Source organism: Oncorhynchus keta, chromosome 6 (genome assembly GCF_023373465.1).
Source record: "Oncorhynchus keta strain PuntledgeMale-10-30-2019 chromosome 6, Oket_V2, whole genome shotgun sequence".
Classification (NCBI taxonomy): Eukaryota; Metazoa; Chordata; class Actinopteri; order Salmoniformes; family Salmonidae; genus Oncorhynchus; species Oncorhynchus keta.
The window spans coordinates 23,576,010-23,598,458 of record NC_068426.1 but is presented as its reverse complement, the minus strand read 5'-3'; the positions used below and the strand labels follow the sequence as shown (position 1 = coordinate 23,598,458).

The following is a 22,449-nucleotide window of genomic DNA, read 5'->3' as shown; positions in this document are numbered from 1 at the left end:
GTCCTTTTTGAATGTGTTTTGTGTTCAAGGCTGTCAGTTGGATAAAGGTAATAATAGAATATGTTGTACTAATAAAATGTACCAAACCTGTGCGGCTGCAACAGCAATACAAACGGGTTATCGTGCCTATCGTATCAAATAACCGACATGTGGTGGTTTTTACCTGCGGAAAAATAAGCCAAGTGAATGTCATGACGTCATAAGTGTCGAATTCCACGAATTTTTGTCAAGACAAAGGGGGCTTTCTACACTGCAGAGAATTGTTCAGCACTTGCACTCTAAACAGGACATATCAGGACATCTTGACGGAATAAATCAAGTAGAAGGTAAACATTTGAACTCAAACTTTGTACGTCAAGTTGTAGATACATAAGGTGGTCTATAAAGTTGTCAACTGATGACGACGGTAAGTTACGTTTGAAAACTTTTGTCGTGCAACGCACGTCTCAAAGTGAGCTATCTCGGTCACTTTACGTTGCTTGTACAAAGTGTACTGCATTATAAATGGGGTAAATATATTTACATTTTATGGGGAATAAAGTTGAATGTCACGAATGTGTCTATGTTCTAAAACACTCGCGAATTTCGAACACTTTTGAACGTGGCAGTCGGCCCTTTATCGTCCAGGGAGAATGTACCCCAAACGGCCGGCAGATGGCGATATTGAGTCATTTAATTTTACAGTCCAAAGAGCATGCATGCATGCAGCCGGCTATACACACTTTTCCCCGTGGACGAGTTCGTACATAAAACATTCAAGCTGCAAAGGCGTCGATTTCCTCCTTAACTAGTTGTAACGGCGAGAAGGCGGGGGAAATATGCATACTTTCTTTATGAAACACAATTTTCCACCACCACGCTAGAGTGGCTAATGCTAATTTCTAATGTTAACACCCAGCGTTCAACCAGGGCAAATATATGGATATAATGATTAGATACTTACTTTTGCCTCCATCCTAACAATGGATTTTGAAATCCCGTCTTTGGATTGGTAGATAAGTCTCATTATTTTAATACTTTTTAAAATATTTGATGAGGGGTTGCGTTAATCGCCTATATTTAATGGAGAGTTAGATGCTATGCTAGCCTAATACATATACATAGACTGTCTCGAATTTCAACAGGGACAACTGCGATATAAAGTGTTTTTTCTCAGTCAGGTGCATCACACATATCACTCATAAAAACCTACGCATTACAAAATGTGTATTAAATAAGCATCACAAATCAAAATAGCAGTTCATGTTCATCTTGACTCAGTTTGACACTGTCTCATTGCCCCCATACAAAAACCTTGTCAATTGCTTTATAGGCTGACTACACCGATGCAAGCATTGCAAAATAAATTTTGAAATCTATGTTATTCAATTATTGCACCCACACTGCTCGCACATGCCAACGAGTGTCTAGCGCTAAGGGCTAAAATAGAACTCCTTTCTATTTCTGAGGCAAGTCCTGCCTCTCCCATCTCCTCATTGGTTTGTAGAAGGAGGTACGTGCCATCTCCTCAGGGTGATTGAAAGACAATGTTTTGCCAGTTGTCGTGGTAATACTATGAAAGTGTGCCAATCACTACATAAGTTCAAAGATGAAAATGCCGGGAAGGAGGAGAGATGACTAGAAACGATTCGGTAGGCCGTTTTATGTGTGGATTTAGAGGACCTTGTGCATTTCAGGTAATATAACAACTCAATGTTTATATCCCAGGGCAATTAGCTAGCAACAGCAAGGTAGCTAAATAGGACAAATTAGCTAGCAAGTGGAAGCTACAGTGCCTTGCGAAAGTATTCGGCCCCCTTGAACTTTGCGACCTTTTGCCACATTTCAGGCTTCAAACATAAAGATATAAAACTGTATTTTTTTGTGAAGAATCAACAACAAGTGGGACACAATCATGAAGTGGAACGACATTTATTGGATATTTCAAACTTTTTTATTGGGCGTGCAAAATTATTCCGCCCCCTTAAGTTAATACTTTGTAGCGCCACCTTTTGCTGCGATTACAGCTGTAAGTCGCTTGGGGTATGTCTCTATCAGTTTTGCACATCGAGAGACTGACATTTTTCCCATTCCTCCTTGCAAAACAGCTCGAGCTCAGTGAGGTTGGATGGAGAGCATTTGTGAACAGCAGTTTTCAGTTCTTTCCACAGATTCTCGATTGGATTCAGGTCTGGACTTTGACTTGGCCATTCTAACACCTGAATATGTTTATTTTTGAACCATTCCATTGTAGATTTTGCTTTATGTTTTGGATCATTGTCTTGTTGGAAGACAAATCTCCATCCCAGTCTCAGGTCTTTTGCAGACTCCATCAGGTTTTCTTCCAGAATGGTCCTGTATTTGGCTCCATCCATCTTCCCATCAATTTTAACCATCTTCCCTGTCCCTGCTGAAGAAAAGCAGGCCCAAACCATGATGCTGCCACCACCATGTTTGACAGTGGGGATGGTGTGTTCAGGGTGATGAGCTGTGTTGCTTTTACGCCAAACATAACGTTTTGCATTGTTGCCAAAAAAAAAAAAAATTTGGGTTTCATCTGACCAGAGCACCTTCTTCCACATGTTTGGTGTGTCTCCCAGGTGGCTTGTGGCAAACTTTAAACAACACTTTTTATGGATATCTTTAAGAAATGGCTTTCTTCTTGCCACTCTTCCATAAAGGCCAGATTTGTGCAATATACGACTGATTGTTGTCCTATGGACAGAGTCTCCCACCTCAGCTGTAGATCTCTGCAGTTCATCCAGAGTGATCATGGGCCTCTTGGCTGCATCTCTGATCAGTCTTCTCCTTGTATGAGCTGAAAGTTTAGAGGGACGGCCAGGTCTTGGTAGATTTGCAGTGGTCTGTTACTCCTTCCATTTCAATATTATCGCTTGCACAGTGCTCCTTGGGATGTTTAAAGCTTGGGAAATCTTTTTGTATCCAAATCCAGCTTTAAACTTCTTCACAACAATATCTTGGACCTACCTGGTGTGTTCCTTGTTCTTCATGATGCTCTCTGCGCTTTTAACAGACCTCTGAGACTATCACAGTGCAGGTGCATTTATACGGAGACTTGATTACACACAGGTGGATTGTATTTATCATCATTAGTCATTTAGGTCAACATTGGATCATTCAGAGATCCTCACTGAACTTCTGGAGAGAGTTTGCTGCACTGAAAGTAAAGGGGCTGAATCATTTTGCACGTCCAATTTTTCAGTTTTTGATTTGTAAAAAAAGTTTGATGTCGTTCCACTTCATGATTGTGTCCCACTTGTTGTTGATTCATCACAAAAAAATACAGTTTTATATCTTTATGTTTGAACCCTGAAATGTGGCAAAAGGTCGCAAAGTTCAAGGGGGCCGAATACTTTCGCAAGGCACTGTAACTAGCTAAATTGCCATACATGTTTAATGCTTTTCAACCTGTCCCCAAATTAATGTAATTGGTTCAGAGTTTGTTTTGATATTTTAACCTACGTGTCGTGATCGCATTTGGTATAGGGGGACAAAACACATTTATCCACGATAGCGCACAATGGCGCACTCGCGCAGCTGGTTTGGGTTCCATGTAATAGTTAAGGATGTGTTTAGCATAGGCAGCTCGCTTCGCCTCCCTCTCTCTCCATGCATTCCCTTTGGATGGTAAAATGAAATGATTCAATATCGGCATCTGCTGGCTGTGGGCTGTGGGCTAGGGAAATGATTTGGCTCGGGAGAATCAAGTCGACTGTCTTCACAAGGAACCAAACGGGGGGACTAACTTGAACTTCCAATAATAAATGCTAATTTTCATTGTGAACATTTTTGCTATGTTGGAGTAATGATTACACACCGGGCAAGCATTCCTGTGCCATAACGGTCCAGACATCTTGGCAGATATATTGCCCTACTCTTGAGAAGCAGGAGCAGGGCTAGAACCAACTACCTTGCTGTCAAAGGACAAATGCAATAATTCCTTTGCTATAAAGGTTCAGTGGCCTCATTAATAACCGCTGCATACATTTCACACTAAATATCTGCATACGCCATTTCTGAAAAGACTCCGCACGTACAAAAATATAGAGATTTCTATACTTGGCACACGCCATACACACCCATGTTTCCCGTTGTAAATCAGACCCGTCCTGAAACTGCATGTGTGAACAAGCAATAAAACTCAACCTGAAAACACCCATCATTCACCTTTTATTGTGATATATGTATGTGACCAAAAAAAGGTTGTTTAATAACACCCTTATTTGCTTTATACTTTGGAAGTATTGGAATAAGGACGTTTCTAAAGGAAATGGCAAACTTGATCAATTGTCTCTGGAGGTGTTGGCAGTACGTTTTAATCTTTTACAGTGACATTGGCTGTATCTGACAGTTTCTGAAATAAATCGTTTGAATTAAATCATTTGTGGATCGTTTGAATTAAATCATTTCAATTAAATCATGTTTTTATGTTGGCCACTGGGCACAGACGTCAATTCAACGTCTATTTCACGTTGCTTCAACGTAATTTAATTGGAAGTGACGTGTAAACAACGTTGATTTATTATCTAAATGTTGAAAGTGTGTGGGCGATGGAGAGAAACAAATTGGTGCAGTTTGAGGCCATGTGGTGGAGAGTGATGCGGGCGCCGGAGATGGGGTTGTGAGCAGGTGGGTCTGGGAAGGTGTGATGTCGTTGATGTTTGTGTGTATGTGCGGTTTTTGTATTTTTTGAAGAACAACAAATATATACCTCCTCGAAAAATTGAGATGGGATGTTGAAGGCCTGTAGGCTACTTGGACAGTATGAAACCATCAGTCAGAAAATGGGAGAAACTTATTCTGCAGTTTATGGGAAGCTAAGCACATTCTCACATCAAGTTACATTTTTAAGTTACATACATAAAGTTACAAAAGTTACATTCATTACATTCATAAATGCCAACTTTTGCATGGCCTGGCGCACCCACATTTTGTGTTATATTTTGTACATACAGTGCCTTCAGAAAGTATTCACACCCCCTGACCTTTTTCACATTTTGTTGTGTTACAACCTGAATTTAAAACGGATGAAATTTAGATAATTTTTTGTCAATACCCCATAATGTCAAAGTGGAATTCTGTTTTCAATTGTTTTTACAAATTAACTAAAAATGAAAAGCTAAAATGTCTTGAGTCAATAACTATTCAACTCCTTTGTTATGGCAAGCCTAAATAAGTTCAGGAGTAGGTATTTGCTTAAACAAGTCACATAATATGTCGAATGGACTCACTGTGTGCAATAATAGTGTTTAACATCATTTTTTATGACCCTCTCATCACTGTACCCCACACATACAATTATCTGAAGGTCCCACAGTCGAGCAATGAATTTAAAACAAAGATTTATTTTACCTTCATTTAACTAGGCAAGTCAGTTAAGAACAAATTCTTCTTTTTAATGACGGCCAGTGGGTTAACTGCCTTGTTCAGGGGCAGCACGACAGATTTGTACCCTGTCAGCTCGGGGATTTGAACTTGCAACCTTTCGGTTACAAGTCCAACGCTCTAACCACTAGCCTACGAAAAAAATAAAAAGCATACATTGAATATCACTTTGAGCATAGTGAAGTTATTAGTTACACTTTGGATGGTGTATCAATACACCCTGTCATTACAAATATACAGTCATCCTTCCTCACTCAGTGTATCAATACACCCAGTCATTACAAAGATACAGGCGTCTTTCCTAACTCAGTTGCCGGAGAGGAAGGAAACCTCTCAGGGATTTCACCATGAGGCCAATGGTGACTTGAAACAGTTACACAGTTTAATGGCTCCTGTTTGCAACAGGGCACTAAAGTTATGCTGCAAAAAAATGTGGCAAACTTTTTGTTTGGGCAAATTCAACACAACACATTACTGAGTGCCACTCTCCATATTTTCAAGCATAGTGGTGGCTGCATCATGTTATAGGTATGCTCGTAATCATTAAACACTAGTTTTTCAGGATACAAAAAGAAACAGAAAATCCAAATCTACACTGTAGTTACTTACCAATACTTTTTACTTACTCAGGCAAGTCAGTTAAGAACAAATTCTTATTTACAATGACGGCCTATGCTGGCCAAACCCGGGCAACACTGGGCCAATTGTGCGCCGCCCTATGGGACTCCCAATCACAGCTGGTTGTGATACAGCCTGGAATCAAACCAGGGTGTCTGTATTGACGCCTCTAGCACTGAGATGCAGTGCCTTAGACTGCTGCGCCACTCGGGAGCCCATTTTTAGCATAGTTAATGTACCTGAGTGGCCAGGCCGAGTTACAATTTTGACTCAAATCTGCTTGAAAGTCTAAGGCATGACCTGAAAAGGGCAAATGTTTCACAATCTAGGTGTGGAAAGCTCTTAGAGACGTATTACCCAGAAAGATTCACAGCTGTCATTGCTGCCAAATGTGCTTTTACAAAATATTGGCTCAAGGGTGTGAATACTTATGTCAATGAGAGATGTGTATTTAATTGTCAATAAATGTCTAAAAACAAGTTGGTTTTGTGTGTGTATCTGTAACACAACAAAATGTGGAATAAGTCAAGGGTTAGGAATCTTTCTGAAGGCACTGTAGGTGTATGCACGGTTTATAAATGAGGCCCCAGACCACTTGGCAGAGGCAGTAGTACATTTGTAGGGTCCAGGGAGTCAACACTCATTATGATGGAATTTGATACGTGTCTTCATTATATTTTGTTGTGCTTTGTCTCAGGATGTCAGGTAGAGCAGTCAGGCCAGACGAGGGTCTGATGATGATGCAGGAGCTTGAAGACCGTCTGAAGGAGCAGATTGATAAACTAGAGCACGTCCGCATCTCTGCTACTGAGCTCAAAGACAACCTTTCTGGGGTTTGTTTGCACTATTTATTCTCTCACTCAACTACTATAGCCTATAGGCCTATTTCCCCCTTTTCTTATCTGAATACTGATCCACTACATACAGTGCATTCAGGAAGTATTCAGACCCCTTGAATTTTTTCACATTTTGTTACGTTACAGCCTTAATCTAAAATGCATTAAATATTTGTTTCATCAATCTACACAAAATACCCCATAATGTCAAAGCGAAAACAGGTTTTTAGACATTCCTGGAAATGGATTAAAAATATTTAAAAAATACGTTATTTACGTTAGAATTCAGACCCTTTGCTATGAGAAGAATGCAGAGAAGAATGGGAGAAACTCCCCAAATACAGGTGTGCCAAGCTTGTAGCGTCATACCCAAGAAGACTGTAATCGCTGCCAAAAGTGCTTCAACAAAATACTGTGTATGCTAAATGCTAATGTAAAATTTCACTTGTAATTTTTTATTATTATTTGTTTTACTAGGCAAGTCCGTTAAGAACAAATTCTTATTTTCAATGACGGCCTAGGAACAGTGGTTAACTGCCTGTTCAGGGGCAGAATGACAGATTTGTACCTTGTCAGCTCGGGGATTTGAACTTGCAACCTTCCGGTTACTAGTCAAACAAACTAACCACTAGGCTACCCTGCCGCCCCAATAAACTTGCAAAAAATTCTAAACCTGTTTTTGCTTTGTCATTATGGGTTATTGTGTGTAGATTGACAAGAAAAAGACAACAATTTAATCCATTTGAGAATAAGGCTGTCATGTAACAAAATGTGGAAAAAGTAAAATGGTCTGAATACTTTCTGAATGCACTGTACCTGTCCATGGAAGTCCCATTGAGCTCAGAGTGGGATTTATACTGAACTATGACTGTTTCTGTTTCTACACCATTGCAGATCAATGGTGATCTGAACCAATCTATTGCTGACCATCTGGACTGGCTGGGTCAGCTGTCAGAGCGAGTGGAGACCCTTCAGATGAACACATCCGTCTTTGTTCAGGTGAGAGACAGGAGACATGGTGAAGGGACAGTTTTAACTGACAACTGCTTCTGTCTGTGTTAAGAAGAGGTGCATGGATTTCTAAAATAGCATGGCTTTTGTGTGCAGATGAACCCGAAGCCTCGTACCTGGGGAGGAAAGCAGGGCTCCAGGCACGCTCCACGCTGGGGCCGACTGCACAGTCTGGCTGATGATGCCCAGTCTGAGTATGGCTGGTCCCCTATCCGCACACGACGCAACAGCGACGCTGCCTCCGAGATGTCCTGTGCCTGGTGACCTGGTAGCTCAGATGGATCAGTTGGTTGGACTTGGATCAGGGTGCTGGCAATACCAGGGTTGTGTGTTTGAATTGCGTGGGACACGTACTACACTGACTGTGTTAACTGCAAGTTGCTTTGGATAAATTAGTCTGCTAAATGACCATACTAAAAGACATGATTACAACAAACTAACTAAGCTGCAGACAAACATACATTTTATATTATTTCAGTGCCACAATATTAGTCGCTATCCACTCACATTGCTGTAATTGTATCGAACAGTTGAACATTTCACTGCAGTGTGTTATTTGAGAAATTGACTTGTATTATGCAATATAGTTATTGTTTGTATTTTGTGTTCTTCTGTGGTGCTTTTCTGTCTCTTGTAAAATGTTTGTTGATATTACTCAATGTTGTTATTATTCAAAGTTATTTGATATAGTTTTGGTCTTCTCATTGTTGTGATCTTTTGCAGCTCCCAGCTATAACCAATGATGAAGCCACAACGCCTCCATCTTGGCACTCTCCCTAGCATTGTACATTTCTTTTTAGTGGAAGCTATAGAAATACATTTATTAATGTCTACAGTCGTTTTTGCCACATTTATTCTATTACAGACACATGAATGCATACTTTAACATTAGATTATGTGAGCTAATCGTTTAAAACAAATATTTTAACGTTTTCCCAATAGCTAATAGTATAATTTTTTTTAGCTTACTAATGATACTGTCCCTACTACAAGAACAAAAATACTTACACCGAACCAAAATATAAACGCAACATGCAACAATTTCAAAAAATGTAGATCATATAAGGAAATCAGTCAATATAAATAAATGATTTGGGCCCTAATCTATGTATTTCACGACTGGGAATACAAATATGCATCTGTTGGTCGCAGATACCTTAAAAAAAAAAAAAAAGGAAAGGATCAGATAATCAGTAGATCAGATAATAGATCAGATAATCAGTAGATCAGATAATCAGTAGATCAGATAATCAGTAGATCAGATAATAGATCAGATAATCAGTTTGTATTTGGTGTGACCACCATTTGTCTCATGCAACGTGACACATCTCTTGCATAGAGTTGATCAGGCTGTTGATTGTGGCCTGTGTAATGTTGTCCCACTCTTCAATGGCTGTGCGAAGTTGCTGGATATTGGCAGGAACTAGAACATGCTGTCGTATACATCGATCCATAGCATTCCAAACATGGGCAATGGGTGACATGTCTGGTGAGTATGCAGGCCATGGAAGAACTAGGACATTTCCAGCCTCCAGTGATGTAAAGTACCTTAGTAAAAATACTTTAAAAGTACTACTTAAGTAGTTTTTTTGGTGTATCTGTCATTTACAATTTTTTTAATGTTAAAAAACAACAACTTTTACTTCACTACATTCCTAAAGAAAATAATGTACTTTTTACTCCATATATTTTCCCTGACACCCAAAAGTACTTGTTACATTTTGACAGGAAAATGGTCCAATTCACACACTTATCAAGAGAACATCCTTGGTCATCCCTACTGCCTCTGATCAGGCGGACTCACTAAACACAAATGTTTGTAAATTATGTCTTTATTGTTGAAGTGTGCCTCTGGCTATCCGCTAATTAATAAAAAATAAATACAATTATGCCGTCCGGTTTGCTTAATGTAAGGAATTTGAAATGGATTATACTTTTACTTTTGATACTTAAGTACATTTAAGCAATTCCATTTACTTTTGATACTTAAGTATATTTAAAACCAAACACTTTTAGATTTTTACTCAAGTAGTATTTTACTGGGTGACTTTTACTTGAGTCATTTTCTATTAAAGCATCTTTACTTTTACTCAAGTAAAACAATTGAGTACCTTTTCCACCACTGCCAGCTTCCAGGAATTGTGTACAGATCCTTGCGACAACGGCTGTGCATGATCATGCTGAAACATGAGCTGATGGCGACAGATGAATGGCATGACAATGGGCCTCAGGATCTCGTCACAGTATATCTGTGCATTGAAATTACCATTGATGAAATGCAATTGTGTTCGTTGCCCGTAGCTTATGCTTGCCCATACCATAACCCCACCGCCACAGTGGGGCACTCTGTTCACAACGGCACACTGTCTTCCATCACCTGATTGGCTACTGCTGACTAACACCTCTGTCCCGAAGCAAACGCCAGTTAGCCTCGAGCTCTTTTGTCCCACCCCCCACACATGCGGAGACCTCACCTGGCTTAACTGGTGCCACCACAGACACCGTTCTCATCGTCACTCAATGCCGAGGTTTACCTCCACTGTACTCACATCCTACCATACATTTGTCTGTACATTATGCCCTGAATCTATTCTACCACATCCAGAAATCTGCTCCTTTTATTCTCTGTTCCCAACGGACTAGACGGCCAGATCTTATAGCCTTTAGCCGTACCCTTATCCTACTCCTCCTCTGTTCCTCTGGTGATGTAGAGGTTAACCCCTGTAGTCTCCAGTACCACACCTATTCCCCAGGCGCTCTCATTTGTAGACTTCTGTAACCGTAAAAGCCTAGGTTTCATGCATGTTAACATCAGAAGCCTCCTCCCTAAGTTTGTTTTATTTACTGCTTTAGCACACTCCGCCAACCCTGATGTCCTAGCCATGTCTGAATCCTGGTTTAGGAAGGTCACCAAAAATGCAGAAATTTCCATCCCCAACTACATTTTCCGACAAGATAGAACTGCCAAAGGGGGCGGAGTTGCAATCCACTGCAGAGATAGCCTGCAGAGTTCTATGATACTATCCAGGTCCGTGCCCAAGCAGTTCGAGCTTCTACTTCTAAAAATCCACCTTTCCAGAAACAAGTCTCTCACCGTTTCCGCTTGTTATAGACCCCCCTCATCCCCCAGCTGTTGCCTGGACACCATATGTGAATTGATTGCCCCCCCCCATCTATCTTCAGAGTTCGTACTGTTAGGTGACCTAAACTGGGACATGCTTAACACCCCAGCCGTCCTACAATCTAAACTAGATCCCCTTAATCTCACACAAATGATCAAGGAACCTACCAGGTACAACCCTAAATCCGTAACCATGGGCACCCTCATAGATATCATCCTGACAAACTTGCCCTCTAAATACACCTCTGCTGTCTTCAACCAGGATCTCAGCGATCACTGCCTCATTGCCTGCGTCCGTAATGGGTCCGTCCGTGGTCAAAGACCACTCCTCATCACTGTCAAACTCTCCCTAAAACACTTCAGCGAGCAGGCCTTTCTAATCGACCTGGCATGGGTATCCTGGAAGGATATTGACCGCATCCTGTCAGTAGAGGATGCCTGGTTGCTCTTTAAAAGTGCTTTCCTCGCCATCTTAAATAAGCATGTCCCATTCAAAAAAATGTAGAACTAAGAATAGATATAGCTCTTCGATCACCCCAGACTTGACTGCCCTTGACCAGCACAAAAACATCCTATGGCGTACTGCATTATCATCGAATAGCCCCTGCAATATGCAACTTTTCAGGGAAGTTAGGAACCAATATACACAGTCAGTTAGGACTGAGGCTAGCTTTTTCAAACAGAAATGTGCATCCTGTAGCACTAATTCTCCAAAGTTTTGGGACACTGTAAAGTACATGGAGAATAAGAGCACCTCCTCCCAGCTGCCCATTGCACTGAGGCTAGGAAACACTGTCACCACCGATAAATCTGGATAATCGATCATTTCAATGAGCATTTTTCCACGGCTGGCCATGCTTTCCACCTGGCTACCCCTACCCTGGTCAACAGCCCTGCACCCCCACAGAAACTTGCCCAAGTCCCCCCCGCTTCTCCTTCACCCAAATCCAGACAACTGAAAGAGCTGCAAAATCTGGATCCCTACAAATCAGTAGGGATAGACAATCTGAACCCTCTCTTACTGAAATTACCCGCCAAAATTGTTGCAACCCCTATTACTAGTCTCTTCAACCTCTATTTCGTATAATCTGAGGTCCCCAAAGATTGGAAAGCTGCCGCGGTCATCCCTCTCTTCAAAAGGGGGAGACACTCTAGACCCAAACTGTTATAGACCTTTATCCATCCTTCCCTGCCTTTCTAAAATCTTCAAAAGCCAAGTTAACAAACATATCACCAACCATTTTGAATCCCACCGTACCTTCTCCACTATGCAATCTGGTTTCGGAGCTGGTCATCAGTGCACCTCAGCCACACTCAAGGTCCTAAATGATATCATAACCCGCATCGATAAAAAGACAGTACTGTGCAGCCGTCTTCATCGACCTGGCCAAGGCTTTCGACTCTGTCAATCACACATTCTTATCGGCAGACTCAATGACCTTGTTTTCTCAAATGACTGCCTCATCTAGTTCACCAACTACTTCTCAGACAGAGTTCAGTGTGTCAAATCGGAGTGCCTGTTGTCCGGACCTCTGGCAATCTGGTGACTCTCTGATCCACTTCTACGCAGACGACACCATTATGTATATATCTGGCCCTTCTTCGGACACTGTGTTAACAAACCTCCTAACAAGCTTCAATGCCATACAACACTCCTTCCGTGGCCTCCAACTGCTTTTAAATGCTAGTAAAACTACATAAATGCTCTTCAACCGATTGCTGCCCGCACCCGCCCGCCCAACTAGCATCACTACTCTGGACGGTTTTGACTTAGAATATGTGGACAACTACAAATACCTAGATGTCTGGTTAGACTGTAAACTCTCCTTCCAGACTCACTTCACTCATGCTGCCAAACATACCCCCGTTAAACTGACTCTCCTACCGATTTGTGACTTTGGCGATGTCATTTACAAAATAGCCTCCAACACTTTACTCAGCAAATTGGATGTAGTCTATCACAATGCCATCCGTTTTATCACCAAAGCCCCAAAAACTACCCACCACTGCGACCTGTATGCTCTCATTGGCTGGCCCTCGCTATATATTCGTCGCCAAACCCACTGGCTCCAGGTCATCTATAAGTCTTTGCCAGGTATAACCCCGCCTTATCTCAGCTCACTGGTCCCCATAGCAACACCCATAGCATGTGCACCAGCAGGTATATTTCACTGGTCATCCCCAAAGCCAACACTTCCTTTGGCCGCCTTTCCTTCCAGTTCTCTGCTGCCAATGACTAGAACGAATTGCAAAAATCCCTGAAGCTGTCAGAGCAGTTTACCGATCACTGTACCATTACACAGCCCATCTGTAAATAGCACACCCAACTACCTCGTCCCCATATTGTTTTTTATTTTATTATTTTTTGCTCTTTTGCACCCCAGTATCTCTACTTTTACACCATCTGCACATCTATAATTCCAGTGTTAATGCTAAATTGTAATTATTTCACCTCTATGGCCTATTTATTGTATTACCTCCCTAATCTTACTACATTTGCACACACTGTACAGTCGTGGCCAAAAGTTCTGAGAATGATACATATTCATTTTCACATTGTCTGCTGCCTCAGTTTGTATGATAGCAATTTGCATATACTCCAGCATGTTATAAAGAGTAATCAGATGAATTGCAATTAATTGCAAAGTCCCTCTTTGCCATGCAAATTAACTGAATCCCCCCCAAAAATGTCCACTGCATTTCAGCCCTGCCACAAAAGGACCAGCTGACATCATGTCAGTGATTCTCTCGTTAACACGGGTGTGAGTGTTGACGAGGACAAGGCTGGAGATCACGCTGTCATGCTGATTGAGTTCAAATAACAGACTGGAAGCTTCAAAAGGAGGGTGGTGCTTGGAATCATTGTTCTTCCTCTGTCAACCACAGTTAACTGCAAGGAAACATGTGCTGTCATCATTGCTTTGCACAAAGAGGGCTTCACAGGCAAGGATATTGCTGCCAGTAAGATTGCACCTAAATCAACCATTTATCGGATCATCAAGAACTTCAAGGAGAGCGGTTCAATTGTTGTGAAGAAGGCTTCAGTGCACCCAAGAATGTCCAGCAAGCGCCAGGACCGTCTCATAAAGTTGAGTCAGCTGCTGGATCAGGGCACCACCAGTCCAAGATTGCTCAGGAATGGCAGCAGGCAGGTGTGACGCATAATGAGGCGAAGACTTTTGGAGGATGGCCTGATGTCAAGAAGGTCAGCAAAGAAGCCACTTCTCTCCAGGAAAAACATCAGGGACAGACTGATATTCTGTAAAAGGTACAGGGGACTGCTGAGTGCTGGGGTAAAGTCATTTTCTATGATGAATACCCTTTCCGATTGTTTGGGGCATCCGGAAAAAACTTGTCCGGAGAAGAAAAGGTAAGCGCTACCATTAGTCCTGTGTCATGCCAACAGTAAAGCATCCTGAGACCATTCATGTGTGGGGTTGCTTCTCAGCCAAAAGAGTGGGCTCACTCACAATTTTGCCTAAGAACACAGCCATGAATAAGGAATGGTACCAACACATCCTCCGAGAGCAACTTCTCCCAACCATCCAGGAACAGTTTGGTGTCAAACAATGCCTTTTCCAGCATGATGGAGCACCTTGCCATAAGGCAAAAGTGATTACTAAGTGGCTTGGAGAACAAAACATCGATATTTTGGGCATGCTACCTCAGAACTTGAGATTTCTGTGGCATTGTGACAAAACTGCAAATTTTAGAGTTACCTTTTATTGTCCCCAGCACAAGGTGCACCAGTGTAATGATCATGCTGTTTAATCAGCTTCTTGATATGCCACACCTGTCAGGTGGATGGGTTACCTTGACAAAGGAGAAATGATCTCTAACAGGGATATAAACTAATTTGTGCACAACATTTGAGAGAAATAAGCTTTTTGTGCACATGGAACATTTCTGGGATCTTTCATTTATGCTCATGAAACTTGGGACCAACACTTTACATGCTGCATTTATATTTTTATTCAGTGTAAATACATGTAATTTTGTCCTTGAAGCATTTAATTGAAATACTGTAGCATTCTATTAATTCCTATGGAGGACTGCTCATACTGGGGAGTGGCTATATGGGCGACCGGTGGCTTCAAAGTCTCTCTCAAGGGCCAATACATAGCATCAGCAATACATAATTGGCTAATCTTACCTAAAAAGTGTACACCTTGTTATGCAGTTATCTCAGTGTGTAATAAAGAAAATACCCTCAACACAATATGCATATGCATGTTGAACCATTTTTAAACCTGTTCCACAACAATAATAGGCAAATTCCATCAAATACTAATTTAAATCATCAGGAGTTAAAGGCTACAGAGAAAACAAACTAAGTTCATTCCAGTATGTATTTGTAACCTTGTTGATTACCTGTTTTATAGTCACTGTTGAAATGGAGCCAGAGCAATCGAAGCCAGGCTCCTGCACCTTGGGTCAAAGGGGGAGCCGAGCTCCAGCATCTTATGGGTCCAAAGAGAAAAGGATGATAAACTCTTAGGGTTATTATTGCCAAGGTTTGAGCCAAGGTGTGGACATGAAGCTAGAGTTATGGCTAGGGTAAGGGTTAAGCCAGGGTGTGGACATGAAGTTAGGATTATAATGTATTACCAGTCTAGGGTTGGGGTTGGTGCTACAGCTATAACTACAATATTTCCAGTCTAGGGTTAAATTTAGGGTTATGGTTGGCTCTACAGCTGTACATGTATTACCAGCCTAGGGTTAGAGTTATGGTTTGGTTGTTTCTATAGCTTTAAATACAATGTATTACTAGGGTTATGGTTTTGGTTTGAGCTATAGCTTTAAATACAATGTATTACTAGGGTTATGGTTTTGGTTTGAGCTATAGCTTTAAATACAATGTATTACTAGGGTTATGGTTTTGGTTTGAGCTATAGCTCTAAGTACAATGTATTACTAGGGTTATGGTTTTGGTTTGAGCTACAGCTCTAAGCACAATGTATTACTAGTCTACTTTTAGGGTTGAGGTAAGGGTTAGGGCTGAACCGGGGTGTGGACATGAAGTTAGGGTTAGGATGGACATTTGCCTGGCTGATGCGACCCATGTGGTACACAGCAGACTTGGAGGAGGACTTTGAGTTTGTATCAGCCAGACTAGCTGGACATGGGGCAAGAGGAAAGTGTGGAGAGATGGCAGATGACAGGGCATGGCTCAACCCTAATCTTAACTCTACACCTTAAAATAGAGGCTCCTCCACTCCACCTCTGAATTCCCAATCCAGTGGAGACTGCTGGGGGGAGGATTACTCATAATAATGGTTGGAATGGAGTCAGTGGAATGGTATCAAACAAGTGATTTCCATGTGGTTGATACCATTCAATTGACTCCATTACAATCATTATTATGAGCCATCCTCCCCTCAGCAGCCTCCACCCATGTTTATATTGCTACAGCACATTGTATGGATACTTAATATCAACCACTATTACATTATGAATACGGGATCATTTGTAACATCAAGCAATTACAATAAAAAGTTATCACAATAACCACAGCCAATAAGTCAAATTTGGCTATATCGTAAAAAATGAATGAAAGCAAAAATGTGCTCTATGATCAAAATTGATGGTTAGGCATAAAGTAAACACTGTGGTTAAGGTTAGGGTTACTACTTTGTTGTTACGGTAACATGTAACATCAACCTATGAAGACTGGAAAACGAATATTTTACCCTGCACTACCTGAAGAAACTAAGAAAAGACATTAACATTAACTGTATTTTTTGTGTATAGCATCCAGAAACAGTTTTGCATTTATTTGGACATTGTCTCTTTGTAAAGAAATTATGGCAAGATATTCATAGTTTTATAATTGTTAATATTCTTGATGACTTTTGTTTGTTATGTGAGAATGTGCTGCTCGGTTTCCTTAACTATAATAAGTATAAAGAAAAAACATTTGACCTCATAAATCTAATTGTGCTAATGTAAAATATGAATAAATGTAAATTCACTCATAAAAAAACAACATATCCATGTTTTGTATAAGGCATTCTAGCAGTACATTAAGACCACTCTACATTCTTCTAACAAGAAAGCTGTTAAAACAATCAATACGTGCGTATATTTTAAGGTATTTGTGTAATCTGTAATTTGTTGTAACCCCTTGAATATTGTATCATTGTCTTTTTGTATACTTCTTGTATGTATACAGGTGTTTCTGCAATAAAAAAAATAAAAAAATATAGATCATTGACATTTCTTTTGTTCTCAAGCACTTCCTTTTTAACAGCAGAGGTCACTGTAGATCCATGTTACCATATCTGAGGTTGTTTTGAATAAAGCTTTGGATTTGAAAGAAGCGTGGGTGTTTGTTATTAATTCGTCGTTTGTTGTTGTTGTCAAAGCAAGCGTAGGAAAGAAGTAGCCTTACGTCGCCAGATATCGTTTTGATACCCAGGCATTTAACGTTAGCTTTATTTTTGTATAATTATTGTCGTTACGGCTATCGAATAATTCCTGGAAACAATGGCAGAAAGCGACTGGGACACCGTGACGGTTTTGAGGAAGAAGGGTCCGACTGCTGCGCAGGCCAAATCTAAGCAGGTAGCTAGCTGCTAGCTAGAGCAGCTAGCATTAGCCACTTAGCATGTGAACCTGAGAAACAACACGATATATTGTAAATAAATATGCGATTTAATTCATCAAACCACTGAGCCCATGTAGGCTGCACACTGTCACTGGCAGGGAAGCTTGCAAATAAATCCCGGGGATTTGATTGTGACCTCGCCTCTCCCTGGCGTTTCCTGCTCGGTAAAACGGTCGACGTGGACAGAAATAGCAACTATGTGGGTTGGCGTCTAATCATTTGACTGACGTCGATGCATTTGACTTTTATCAAACATTTTCTGCGTTTTTCGTAGCCTGTGTTTTGATTCTGTGTTGGATCAGCCCCCCTGGCCTGGCCTACTCGTCAGCTGTGCAAGCTAACTAAATATCTCCCTGTGTTATGGAACGATGTAGAGTACATTTGAATAATATGCCATGTTTTGTCTAGGCTATCACAGCTGCACAGAGACGTGGAGAAGACCTCGAGACTACTAAGAAATGTAAGCCTTGTTCTATACAGCAATCCATGCAAGGTGCAATCCACCAACTCCCCTACTGGAAAGTCTGGGACATGAAGGATTGATTTCTGAATTAAATTATGTTATGGCTTGTTTATGCTTACCATGCCAGTGAATGTCTCCACAGGGTCTGCAGGGCAGAACAAGCAGCACCTGATGACCAAGAATACGGCCAAGCTGGACCGTGAGACGGAGGAGCTGCAGCACCAGCGGGTCTCCCTGGAGGTGGGAAAGGTCATCCAGCAGGGCCGCCAGAACAAGGGCCTCACCCAGAAAGACCTAGCCACTGTGAGTAATGCTACCGCAAACCCATATGACTCATTAAGATATTGGTGCATTTCTGTGGCTTCCTTGTCTCCTCTGCACTCATCTAAACACAGTGTAGCTGAAAATTATGTCCAATACTTTCACATCAGTACATATGAGGATGGGAGGACACTTTGAAGATGCCTCCAATGTATGTGTACCTTAAAAGAGATGGCCTCAGTGATGATTGACATTTCAACAGTTTGACTGTACAGTGCATTTGGAAAGTATTCAGACCCCTTCCCTTTTTCCACATTTTGTTACATTACAGGCTTATTCTAAAATGGATTAAATTATCCCCCCCCTCCCCTCCCCTCAATCTACACACAACACCACATAATGACGAAGTGAAAACAGGTTTCTAGAAATTGTAGCCTATTTATTCAAAGTAAAAAATGGATACTTTATTTACTTTTAAGCATTCAGGCCCTTTGACTCGAAATTGAGCTTAGGTGCATCCTGTTTCCATTGATTGTCCTTGAGATGTTTTCTTAAGTCCACCTGTGGTAAATTCATTTAAATGGACATGATTTGGAAAGGCACACACCAGTCTATATAAGATACTACAATTGACAGTGCATGTCAGAGCAAACACCAAGCCGAGAGGTCGAGGGAATTGTCTGTAGAGTTCCGAGACAGGATTGTGTCAAGGCACAGATCTGGGGAAGGCTACCAAAACATTTCTGTAGCATTGATGGTCCCCAATAACACTTCTTTAACACAATTAAAGAAGTTTGGAACCACCAAGACTCTTCCTAGAGCTGGCCGCCCGGCCAAACTGAGCAGTCGGGGGGAGAAGTGCCTTTGTCAGGGAGGTGACGAAGAACCCAATGGTCACTCTTACAGAGTTCCTCTGTGGAGAGGGGAGAGCCTTCCAGAAGGACAAGCATCTCTGCAGCACTCCGCTAATCAGGCCTTTATGGTAGAGTGGCCAGACGGAAGCCACTCCTCAGTAAAAGGCACATGACAACCGGCTTGTAGTTTGCAAGAAAATACCTAAAGGACTCTTAGACCATGAGAACAAGATTCTCTGGTCTGATTGAACTCTTTAGCTGGAATGCCAAGCGTCACCTCTGAAGGAAACCTGGCACAATCCCTACAGTGGCACATGGTGGTGGCAGCATCATGCTGCGGGGATGTTTTCAGCGGCATGGACTGAGAGACTAGTCAGGACCAAAGGAAAGATAAAGGGAGCAAAGTACAGAGAGATCCTTGATGAAAACCTGCTCCAGAGCACTTAGGACCCCAGACTGGGGTGAAGATTCACCTTCTAACAGGACAACGACCATAAGCATACAGCTAAGACAAAGCAGGAGTGGCTTTGGGACAAGTCTCTGAATGTCCTTGTGGCCCAGCCAGAGCCTGGACTTGAACCCTATCGAACATCTCTGGAGAGACCTGAAAATAGCTGTGAAGAAACACTCCCCAAACACAGGTGTGCCAAGCTTGTAACGTCATACCCTGTTTTTTAATACATTTGCAAAAATTCTAAACCCGTTTTTGCTTTGTCATTATGGGGTGTTATGTGTAGATTGAGGGGGGAAAAACAATTTAATTCATTTTAGAATAAGGCTGTAACAAAATGTGGGAAAAGTCAAGGGGTCTGAATACTTTCTGAATACACTGTAGGTCTAAATAGAATAATGTTTTTAGGTCACAGATTTTTACTGACATCTCTTTTGGCTTTCAGAAAATCAATGAGAAGCCTCAGGTCATTGCTGACTATGAGTGTGGGAAAGCAATTCCCAACAATCAGGTCATGGGAAAGATTGAGAGAGCAATCGGTGAGTGGAATCTGGGAAAGACTCACACTGACATTTTTCCTAATCAACCCCTATGTTTAATCAGGTCTTGGAGTAGTATGCCACCTTATTAATCTGTACTTTGGATTTTACCATTGGTACTTTTTTTGTTTGACATCGCAACTTTTTGCTCACAGGTTTGAAACTGCGCGGGAAAGATATTGGACTGCCCCTGGAGGCAAAACCCAAGAAGAAATGAGGACAAAGCCTCGAAATCAGCCCCCCTTCCCCATGTACCCCACTTTCATCCCCACGTCCCCTTCCATTATCCCCACCTCCCTACTCCGCTATGACCCCGCCTCCCTCACCCCCCTCCTCTACCTGGGCTGATCTCCACCTGTCCTGCTACAGGACCTGGTGATCCACGTTACAAGCTGCATATACTGACAAGTCATCACAAAATACTTCTTATAAACAATGATTGAATGCATTGTAAAACTTGCAAACCAAAAGTGCTGTGAAATGTAATTTTTATTTTGTTCGCTACTGCTTTGGCATTAACTTATTTTGGGATGCTTGAAACAGACTAAGTGAATTTTACCACGGCCATGTGCATCGATTTTACTTTTTCTCAGAGTATGTTCTTTATCCATTTCGTAAGTGCTTGTTTGCGGCCTTTTCAGGCACATTGTATATTAGGTCATTACAATATGAACATGTCCTCCTACTGTAGCTTGGTTTTGAATTTAAAATAAAGTTTGGCAGTCTACTTGTCATCTGATGGTTATTTAGAATGTTTTCTTCAGTTTTACATTAGAGAAGGCCTTGAAATAAAATATTTTGGTGTCCTATGTTACTAACAGGAATAAAACCAGTCTGACACTGGCCCTGTACTCACTCAGGTTCTACAATTAATGTACAACCCATTTGATACAACCAATATTTTTTTATGAGTTTGCACAAAAGCACTATGCCAAGTAAAGGGAAGTGAAACTATTTGTATGGATTAGTTGTATGGGTTAGATGTAAAATGTTGCTCGCATAGAGGTTGAACTGCATTAGAACTGTCGCAAGTGGCTCCCCACTATACCTAAAGTGGATATTGCCATTGGCTGTACGGAGTCGTATTAACAGAAATCGAATGCAGCCTTGTTTACAAGTTTGAACACTGGAACGTGATGTCATCTACAACTTGATTAGGATGATTTTTCTATAGCCTACACTTTCTCGTTCTCAACATTAACGCGGGAGTGGCTTCATGACAATGATCGCAAGAGCAGCTGCTCACCGATTTGATGGTTTCAACTCAGTTCCACCTAGACACACGCTAAATCTGATTGAGGGCTCTGTTCAATCTGTAAAACTAAAGCGTTACAGATTTGGTGTAAGGTCATTTCCAATTAAGCCGACATAAGCAGTTTAACGTGAACGCAGTCTGCTAAAGCGGGAACATTGCCTTTAAATTTCAATCATGCTGTAAAGCTGAACTTCTGCAATGCGGATTGAATAGAGCCCGTAAAGCGGCAATAAGCAGAAGAAACAATAACAAAGCACAAGTTGAATGGGTACCACAAGTTGAATTAAGCTCATGAGGCATTTATAAGTTATGTTCTTTAAGAATCAATGGGTACATAATTTTTAAGACCAAAAATGGATGTAGCAACTGCTGATTGTTAGTTTAATTTAACATTGTTAGATTTCTTGTTGTGCCAAAAGCAAGGACAATATTGATATTGTATCTTGCTCTATGACCTGGTAACTGAGCCTACCTTAAGGCTAAATAATATTGATCAGGCATCATTTGGCTTAGGTGGCTTATAATGCCAGTCCTTGATTTGTTTTCAGACAAACGGCAGCCCTGCCAGTGCCACTCTATAATGCAGAGGGATGGGAACCTAGACAGTAGGCCCTTAACTCAACTCTGGACCATTTTTTTGTTGTTCACCTGTAATCAGGGACTGATTTAGACCTGGGACACCAGGTGGGTGCAATTAATTATTAGGTAGAACAGAAAACCAGCAGGCTCTGGACCTCGTATGGTAAGAGTCAGTGGAGGCTGGTGGGAGAAGCTTTAAGAGGATGGGCTCATTGTAATGTCTGGAATGGAAGGTGGTGGTTTCCACGTTGATAGCATTCCATTTATTCCATTCCAGCCATTACAATGAGCCCATCCTCCTATAACTCCTACCACCATTCTCCACTGGTAAGAGTTGAATACCCCCTCGCCCCAACCTGGGCTTGAACCATTCAACCTCAAAAGTATTCGTTGCCTATCGCTCCACAAAAGCTGCTGTCCTTGCAGAGCAAGGGAATCAACTACTTCCAAGGTCTCAGAGAAAGTGTTG

General features: G+C 41.4%; 1 protein-coding gene across 1 annotated transcript; it reads left to right on the top strand.

The window, feature by feature from the left end:
* The first annotated feature begins 17,298 nt into the window (after positions 1 to 17,298).
* Positions 17,299 to 20,880, top strand: LOC118385269 (endothelial differentiation-related factor 1 homolog). The gene is made up of 5 exons (XM_035772259.2): positions 17,299 to 17,535; positions 17,987 to 18,038; positions 18,184 to 18,344; positions 20,053 to 20,146; positions 20,302 to 20,880. The coding sequence occupies exons 1-5, from the start codon at positions 17,458 to 17,460 to the stop codon at positions 20,361 to 20,363; spliced, it is 447 nt and encodes a 148-aa protein (XP_035628152.1). The 5' UTR covers positions 17,299 to 17,457; the 3' UTR covers positions 20,364 to 20,880.
* Positions 20,881 to 22,449: the final 1,569 nt, after the last annotated feature.